The sequence below is a fragment of the Salmo trutta genome, chromosome 6, assembly GCF_901001165.1.
Source record: "Salmo trutta chromosome 6, fSalTru1.1, whole genome shotgun sequence".
NCBI lineage: Eukaryota > Metazoa > Chordata > Actinopteri > Salmoniformes > Salmonidae > Salmo > Salmo trutta.
In genome coordinates, this window is record NC_042962.1 from 44643846 (window position 1) to 44653311 (window position 9466).

At 41.8% G+C, this 9466-nt stretch overlaps 1 protein-coding gene across 2 annotated transcripts; it reads left to right on the plus strand.

Moving 5' to 3' along the window:
• Positions 1 to 2391: 2391 nt before the first annotated feature.
• Positions 2392 to 9106, plus strand: LOC115195223 (zinc finger BED domain-containing protein 4-like). 2 transcript variants are annotated; one of them, XM_029755006.1, is made up of 3 exons: positions 2392 to 2488; positions 8299 to 8466; positions 8796 to 9106. In XM_029755006.1, the coding sequence occupies exons 2-3, from the start codon at positions 8346 to 8348 to the stop codon at positions 9080 to 9082; spliced, it is 408 nt and encodes a 135-aa protein (XP_029610866.1). In that variant the 5' UTR covers positions 2392 to 2488; positions 8299 to 8345; the 3' UTR covers positions 9083 to 9106. The 2 variants fall into 2 exon arrangements, with proteins under 2 accessions (XP_029610866.1, XP_029610865.1); XM_029755005.1 differs by lacking the exon at positions 2392 to 2488 and having other exon boundaries at positions 8249 to 8466.
• Positions 9107 to 9466: the final 360 nt, after the last annotated feature.

A 9466-nucleotide genomic window follows, 5' to 3' on the forward strand; every position in this document is an offset into this window, starting at 1 on the left:
AGCACAGGGCGCCAGTGGCGAATTTGCCAATCTTGGTGTTCTCTGGCAAATGCCAAACGTCCTGCACGGTGTTGGGCTGTAAGCACAACCCCCACCTGTGGACGTCGGGCCCTTATACCACCCTCATGGAGTCTGTTTCTGACCGTTTGAGCAGACACATGCACATTTGTGGCCTGCTGCTCCTTGCACAAAGGCGGAGGTAGCGGTCCTGCTGCTGGGTTGTTGCCCTCCTACGGCCTCCTCCATCTCTCCTGATGTACTGGCCTGTCTCCTGGTAGCGCCTCCATTCTCTGGATACTACGCTGACAGACACAGCAAACCTTCTTGCCACAGTTCGCATTGATGTGCCATCCTGGATGAGCTGCACTACCTGAGCCACTTGTGTGGGTTGTAGACTCCGTTGTAGACTCATGCTACCACTAGAGTGAAAGCACCGCCAGCATTCAAAAGTGACCAAAACATCAGCCAGGAAGCATAGGAACTGAGAAGTGGTCTGTGGTCACCACCTGCAGAGCCACTCCATTATTGGGGGTCTTGCTAATTGCCTATAATTTCCACCTCTTGTCTATTCCATTTGCACAACAGCATGTGAAATGTACTGTCAATCAGTGTTGCTTCCTAAGTGGACAGTTTGATTTCACAGAAGTGTGATTGACTTGGAGTTACATTGTGTTGTTTAAGTGTTCCCTTTATTTTTTTGAGCAGTGTATATCTTTATGATTCTGGGGGTCAATAACCTTGTATCAAGCCATGGAAATATGATAATCATGATGAGGATGCCTTTTTAGAAGAGAATAAAGATTTATTCTATCAAGACACGAGGAGCACGCATGACAAGGACAATTGGAGCATAGCATGACTAGTAACTGAAAATTGTGAAAAACATATTCTACTACATTCTTATTCAAGTGAGATTAGAAAATCATGCTTAATAGAGCTATTATGTGATGCATTTTAGTCCGATTAATATTGTAAGGCAAACTATTGTGGTTTCGCAACATTGCGATGTTGACGCATGGTTAATTTTCATAAATGTTGAACCTATAGCATTACTTATTCAAATTGGCACAAACATGAAATTATGGCTGATAGTACATTGGTTGAAATTAACGAGAATTACAACCCAGAAACATGGAGATGAGACAAATATTGTGCACTTCTCGCCAACTGTTACTTCTGTCCCAAGGCTGTGCTAGTCCCGCCCCACCAGCAGGTACAAAAGTAATATTGCGGTCGTTCTGTTCTCGGTCTATTTAATTTAAACTAATTTACCATAGAAATGAAATTACAGTTGCTAATGGTAGAGGACACATAAGTTGTTTGTCATACAGTATGGTGTCTCTAGCTCTATCGATCTCTCAGTAATTAGAAACAAAAACAAAAGTGTTACTTTCGTCCCAGTTCTCCCCTGTGTGTAATTGCCAGCTGACAAAAAAAGTTGACATCATTAGAAATAAGATATTGTCCTATTTCCTACTGTTGGTATGTAATTCAAAATGTGTTTATTATGTTGTTGCTAGCAATACTAATTTAAAAAAAAATATGTATAGACTTTTTTGTTGCTGTATTGATATATTTTTCGCTGACCGCTAGAGGGCTAGCAGACTCCAGGTTGAATCCCCTGCTCTAGAATGAGGTTTTTCACAGATGTGATCACAATCAGTGGACAAGGGTTACATCCATGTGCATTCAGTTACAGTATGCTTACCTCACTCTGTGAAAACGATATATTTGTTATAATTGACCACAGGTAAGATTCTGTACAATTTGAGTAATCTACAGTATCTACATTGAATTTACCAAACTCCAGCTGTTTTATGCTGCATGTATAGACACATTCTCCATTGACCACAAGTTCAACCTTGTTCCAATCAGACATTTTCTCCAAGACACTTTGATGTCCATACTCGTTCAATGCAGCTAGGAAAGTTAGAAGACATGGATAAGTCATATCGGGAAACGGAAGGTAGGCTACTAACTGCTCACTTATATAAAACTAAAAGGCACTTTATAAATGCACGCAAGCCACTTTATGACGCTGCAATAGGCACGCTTATTTGAATGTAGCCAGGGATTCTATCTACCTTGGAGGCCAATCAGACGAAACGTTCTGTTTTGAGGCATTGTAACTATTGCTGATAAAACACCTATTACCAACGAAACCTCTTCAATGTCCTGGATTAATTGTTGGCCTGTATTACGCACCGCGGTGTCCCTAACGACGGAGCGTGACCGTCATCTCCAAGGAAGTAACTTGCTGGTTTGGTGTGACTTCACTGTGAAGCCCTTTTGTGGAGAAGTTGCCGCTCGACGTTATGCCGCGTTTATTTGCTGGTCAAAACTAGGAAACTGAAATTTCAGACTTGCTAACTGGTTGTAGTTATACACGTGCCGCATTCATTCAGTTAGCTTGTCGGAAATGTACGAGTTTCCTAGATATGACTAGCACATGAACTCGGCATAACACACGCTGCCTGCAAGATACAGTGTGAGTTATTATAAAATCATAGTTTAGTTTATGCGCAGACCGCAGAGTTTAACGCATTTATGACAGCATAGTGGCTGTACGTCATAATCAACAACATCAGCATATGGATGTTGCTGTCCTCTTTTGAAATACCCTTCACTGAGTCTTTGGTTAAACATTTCAATTTGGTTAAATTACCTTATGTCATTGGCAACATCTGGCTGCCAGCCACCGTACTGTTATGAGGGCTCTTCCGTTTGAACTGTTGAAACTAGCCCTCACTCAACAAAGCCCTAGCAGTTATTCCCCAGACATTGTTTCCCATGTATGGTAAAAGGATTACATTTTACACTGAAGAGGTTTGTGCGTTTACAGGTGCTAGATTTCCCTGTGGTACTAAAGTAATCTATGGGCCATATGTTGTCCTGCAAGGTCAGACAATGTTAAATTATAAAGGTGCACTGGTCACACCTCAACACGGAACACACCACACTCCCAAACATCTCCTGCTCTAGCCATAAGGAGCGAGTGACATCACCGCCCAGGCAGTCTTTTGAGTTGACTTTGGGTTTGTCTGTGGGTGAGGCAGGCAACTGCATCATGGGAAAACCTTTGAGGGATGCTGCTTGTCCTGAGATTGAATTGATTGAATACCATGTAATTGGAGACCTTTGGCTTAATTTCATGAAGAGGGGAAAGTCACGCAGTGACTGGACAGACTGAGGCATTAATCTCACACACACATAGGCCTACATGAATCACACACAACCCCCATGTGCATGATCATCACACACACACACACACACACACATGCAGGCGCGCGCGCACACACACACACACACACACACACACACACACACACACACACACACACACACACACACACACACACAGACACACACACACACACACACACACACACACACACACACACACACACTACATCTAACACTACATCTAGCAGTTGTTAACATCTAAGAGACCACAGGGAGGAAGAGGGTTTTAGTACAGTCCAGCTTTCATCATTGTGGAATTTAGCATTCACAGCCTGTTCCAAAGGGCCTGTATTCTGTTCCCATGACTCTAGAACACATGACACTGAGGGTGATTGTCTCCTGTGATTAGAGTTGTTCTAAACACAGACTATTACTTGGAATCTCTTTAAAATGAAGTCACATTTATGATTCTACAAACACAACACAGCAAAACGACCACATTTTGTAAATATGTTGCAGATTTTGTCTTTCAAATTTAGGAACCTCTAACACTAGTCTTCCCTATTCATTATCTAAAATCACTTGTATCTAATCAAATATTTTATTGATAAGCATAGGGAAATGCAGGTAAATAAACCTATTAAAAGTGGCAAGTAATTTCCTCACTCAACCCAGTTAATCTCTAAAATCTTTCCACAATGTGCTACACATTTTTGTATTTAATCAGATCATGGAAAGACCTTCCTCAATCACCATCCACTTGATTCTGTAACATCAACATAATCTGGGTAAAAGCTGCCTCTGGAATACCAATGATCTGTCTAGCTTCTCTCCCATCTCTCTATCTATTCAATTTCAATTCAATTTAAGGGCTTTATAGGCATTGGAAACATGTTTACATTGCCAAAGCAAGTGAAATAGATAATAAACAAAATTGAAATAAACAATAAAAAATCAACAGTAAACATTACACTCACAAAAGTTCCAAAAGAATAAAGACATTTCAAATGTCAAATTATGTATATATACAGTGTTGTAATGATGTGCAAATAGTTAATGTACAAAAGGGAAAATAAATAAATAGAAATGGGAGTTTATCAAAATTGGATTTGTGTTCGAATTCTTTCATACATTTGGCAGGAGGTTAGGAAGTGCAGCTCAGTTTCCACCTCATTTTGTTGGCAGTGTGCACATAGGCTGTCTTTTCTTGAGAGCCAGGTCTGCCTTCGGTGGCCTTTCTCAATAGCAAGGCTATGCTCACTGAGTCAAATATTTCCTTAATTTTGGGTCAGTCACAGTGGTCAGGTCAATTATTTCCAATGTGTCAAGTAATTACCTTTTTGTTTTCTCATGATTTGGTTGGGTCTGATTGTGTTGCTGTCCTGTGGCTCTGTGGGTTCTGTTTGTGTTTGTGAACAGATCCCCAGGACCGGCTTGCTTAGGGGGCTCTTCTTCAGGTTAATTTCACTGTCGTGATGTCTTTGTTATGGAAGGTTTGGGAATCCCTTCCTTTTTGGTGGTTGTAAAATTTAACATCTCCTTTCGGATTTGGATAATTAGCGGCTATCGCCCTGCATGCATTATTTGGTGTTTTACATTGTACACAGAGGATATTTTTGCAGAATTCTGCATGCAGAGTCTCAATTTGGTGTTTGTCCCATTTTGTGAATTTCTTGGTTGGTGAATGGACCCCAGACCTCACAACCAAAAAGGGCAATGGGTTCTATAACTGATTCAAGTATTTTTAGCCAGATCCTAATTGGTATGTCAAATGTTATGTTCCTTTTGATGGCATACAAGGCCCTTCTTGGGTTGTCTCTCAGATCGTTCACAGCTTTGTGGAAATTACCTGTGATGTTTAGGCCGAGGTATGTATAGTTTTTGTGTGCTCTAGGGCAACTGTGTCTAGATGTAATTTACATTCGTGGTCCTGGCAACTGGACCTTTTTTGGAACACCATTTTTTTTTGTCTTACTTAGATTTACTGACAAGGCCCAGGTCTGACAGAATCTGTGCAGAAGATGTAGGTACTTCTGTAGGCTCTCCTTGGTTAGGGACAGAAGCACCAGATCATCAGCAAACAGTAGACATTTGACTTCAGATTCTAGTAGGGTGAGGCCGGGTGCTGCAGACTGTTCTAGTGCCCTCGCCAATTCATTGATATATATGTTGAAGACAGTGGGGCTTAAGCTGCATCTCATCATCGTCTCATCCCCCGGCCCCGTGGAAAGAAATGGGTGTGTTTTTTGTCAATTTTAACCACACACTTTTTTGTTGTTTGTGTACATGGATTTTATAATGTCGTATGTTTTTCTCCCAACATCGCTTTCCATCAATTTGTATAGCAGGCCCTCATGCCAAATTGAGTCAAAACCTTTTTTGAAAACAACAAAGCATGAAAAGACTTTGCCTTTGTTTTGGTTTGTTTGTTTGTCAATTAGGGTGTGCAGGGTGATTACGTGGTTTGTTATACGGTAATTTGGTAAAAAGCCCATTTGACATTTGCTCAGTACATTGTTCTTGCTGAGGAAATGTATGAGTCTGCTGTTAATGATAATGCAGAGGATTTTCCCAAGGTTGCTGTTAACGCATGTCCCACAGTAGTTATTGGGGTCAAATTTGTCTCCACTTTTGTGAATTGGAGTGATCAGTCCTTGGTTCCAAATATTGGGGAAGATGCCAGAGCTGAGGATGATGTTAGAGTTTAAGTATAGCCAATTGGATTTTGTGGTCTGTATATTTTATCATTTAATTTAGGACACCATCAACCCCACAGGCCTTTTTGGGTTGTATTTTGTCCTGTAGTTCATTCAATGTAATTGGAGAATCCAGAGGGTTCTGGTAGTCTTTAATAGTTGATTCTAAGATTTGTATTTGATCATGTACCTTATTATAGAGCCAAAATGATTGGAGCAGTGGTTTAACCATACATCTCCGTTTTGGATAGATATCTCTTCGTGTTGTGGTTTGTTTTCCAAATTTCCCAGAAATGGTTAGATTCTATGGATTCTTCAATTACATTGAGCTGATGTCTGACGTGCTGTTCCTTTTTTTAACGTTTTGTATTTCTGTATTGTTTTAGTGATCCACCATAGTGAAGGCGTAGGTTCAGGTTTTCTGGGTCTCTATGTTTTTGGTTGGATAGGTTTCTCAATTTCTTTTGCATTCTTCATCAAACCATTAGTCATTGTTGTTAATTTTCTTAGGTTGTCTGCTTTACATTTTTTGATTTGATAGGGAAGCTGAGATCAAATATACTGTTTAGGTTTTCTACTGCCAAGTTTACACCTTCACTATTATAGTGAAACATTTTGTCCAGGAAATTGTCTAGAAGGGATTGGATATGTTGTTGCCTAATTGTTTTTTGGTAGATTTCCACACTACTTTCCTTCCATCTATAGCATTTCTTAATATTATTCAGTTTCTTTGGCTTTGATGCCTGATGACTGAGCATAGCTCTGTTCAAGTAGAGTGTGATTGTGCTGTGATCTGATAGGGGTGTCAGTGGACTGACTGTGTATGCTCGAAGAGACTCTGGGTTGAGGTCAGTGATAAAGTAGTCTACACTACTACTGCCAAGAGTTGAGCTATAGGTGTACCTACTGTAGGAGTCCCCTCGAAGCCTTCCATTGACTATGTACATACCCAGTTTCCGAAAGAGCTGCAGGAGTTGGGACACATTTTTGTTGGTTATGTAGTTGTGTCTAGGGGGGGAATATTGGGGAGCGAATGCTGTCACCTCCAGGTAGGTGTTCGTCCCCCTTTGTGCTGAGGGTGTCAGGTTCTTGTCCAGTTCTGGCATTTAGGTTGCCACAGACTAGTACATGTCCCTGGGCCTGGAAATTGTTGATCTCCCCCTCTAGGATGGAGAAGCTGCCATCGTCAAAGTATGGGGATTCTATTGGGGGGCTATAGGTAGCACACATGAGGACATTTTTCTCTGTTGAGATAATTTCCTTATTCATTTCTAGCCAGATGAAAATGTTTCCTGTTTTTACTAATTTAATAGAGTGGGTTAGGTCTGCTCTATACCAAATTAGTATACCCCCTGAGTCTCTTCCCTGTTTCACATCAGGTAGTTTGGTGGATGGGACTTCCAGCTCTCTGTAATCTACAGTAGAGGGCAACCAGTCTCCTAGGGCTGGGCGATATCTTGAGTTTTTTCAATATATTCGAGTTTATGTTTTAACGCTATATGGAAAATGCCTGTATTGCAAGAATCGAGGTTCTGTTATAATGTTGTAACATTTTACAAATGCAGCATCTCACTGTCTCTTCTCTGTCAACCCAATGTCGAATCATGTCCCAATTGCATGACGACACGTGCACAGAGGTTATCCACCAATCACAACCCTAGTCAGCGTTTCACAAATTGTGACCACGCCGGAGAAGTGTAGCGGCGGTAAGAGTTCAACCAAAATGGAAAGTGAGGAAGCCAGCTCAGCCTCTCGTGAGGATGAAACCATCCCCAAAAAGGGCAGCAATGTCTTTCCAGTAATATGGAAGTGGTTTGGGTTCAAGGGGTCTGATGTTCAGCAAACAAATGTCCTGTGCAAAATGTGTCGAAAGACAATTGCTACGAAAAGCAGCGGCACAACCAACCTCTTCCATCACCTGCAACTGAAACACCCGGTGGAATGGAAGGAATGCGTGAGACTACGCAATGCTGATTCCAGTCGCCCGATTTCCAAAACGTCTGCTAAAAGACAAACTACCATAGCTGCATCCTTTTCAAACGTAATCCCTTATGACAAGAAAAGTTTGAGGTGGAAGGAGATAACGGATGCAGTGACCTATTACATAGCGAAAGATATGGTCCCAATCTTTACAGTAGAAAAGCCAGGCTTTAAAAAGCTGCTAGGTACAGTTGACCACAAATATCAGCTGCCAAGCCGCAAGTATTCACGGAAGAAGCCCTGCCGCGATTATACACTGCTACCCGCGAAAGAGTCACAGAGAAGCTGGCTAGTGTTTCTTATTTTTCCACCACAGTCGATCTATGGTTGAGCATAACGTTAGAGCCATACCTAAGTTTAACAGTCCACTACATACATGAAGTCTGGAAATTGCAAAATGTCTGCCTCCAGATGTCTTACTTCCCCGATGATCATACAGGTGAAGTAATAGCCCAGGGTCTCAAAGACTCTCTGGCATCGTGGAAGATGAGCGAAGACCGACAGGTGTGCATGACTACTGACAGCGGGAGCAACATAATTAAAGCATTGCGCTTGAACAACTGGACCGGCCTGCAGTGCTTTGGGCACAGGCTTCACCTCATCATCGGTAAGTGTGACATTGGATAATTAAAGTGCATTCAAAAAAGTTATGTTCAGGCCAGCTGTATGCTAATGTGTTAGTAGTTGTGTCATTCTGCCAATCCAATAGCAAATAACCACAAATTAACTAAATGAATACATTTTCAATCAAAATGATTAGATAAATGACATATTCAAACAGCTAGAGGTCAAACGTTCCTAAACAATAGAATATACGTGTGGGTGGGAGGGGGGGATGGGGTTGTGTTGGTTTGACAGGTCAACTGAATGCTGTACTTGTCACGTTATTGAAAATGCTGCCATTCTTAGAATCCTTTCCTTCTTCATTCTTTTCAGAGAATGGTGTGAAAGACCCACGAGTTGACCGTGCCATTGGGTTGTGCAAGAAGGTGGTCAGCACCTTTTCCTTCAGCCGGAAGAAGAGGAGAGACTTGTCTGTAGCACAGGCTGAGCTCAGTCTGCCCACTCACCAGCTCATCACAGAGGCCCCAACCAGGTGGGGGTCAAGACAGAAGATGATAGAACGAATCCTGGAACAAGAAAAGGCCATAACCTGGGTCCTGGGCTCAGAGAAGAAAAGCAGGCACCTGGTGCCCAACTATCAGGATACAGGAATTCACTGACATGCTGTCTGGGGAGAACTATGTTAGCGTCTCCTATCTCAAGCCTGTGCTAAACCTGTTCAACAGCAGCCTCCCGCAGCCAGAGGAAGGTGAGGGCACGCTCACAAAGAAAATCAAGAGTGCTACACTACAGTATCTCAATGACAAGTACAAAGATCCTGCCACAGTTTAACTCCTTGATATGGCCTGGCTGGTGGATCCCCAGTTCAGGACAACATATAAAGCAGATTTTACATTTTTACATTTTAGTTATTTAGCAGACACTCTTATCCAGAGCGACTTACAGTAGTGAATGCATACATTTCATAAAAAATGTTTTCCTGTGCTGGCCCCCTGTGGGAATCGAACCCACAACCCTGGCATTGCAAACACAATGCTCTGCCA

Coding starts and splice junctions, on each gene's coding strand:
- LOC115195223 (XM_029755005.1), top strand. CDS start 8,271: ATGTCTTACTTCCCCGATGATCATACAGGTGAAGTAATAGCCCAGGGT. Junction 8,467..8,795: donor CAGGCTTCACCTCATCATCG/GTAAGTGTGACA, acceptor CATTCTTTTCAG/AGAATGGTGTGAAAGACCCA.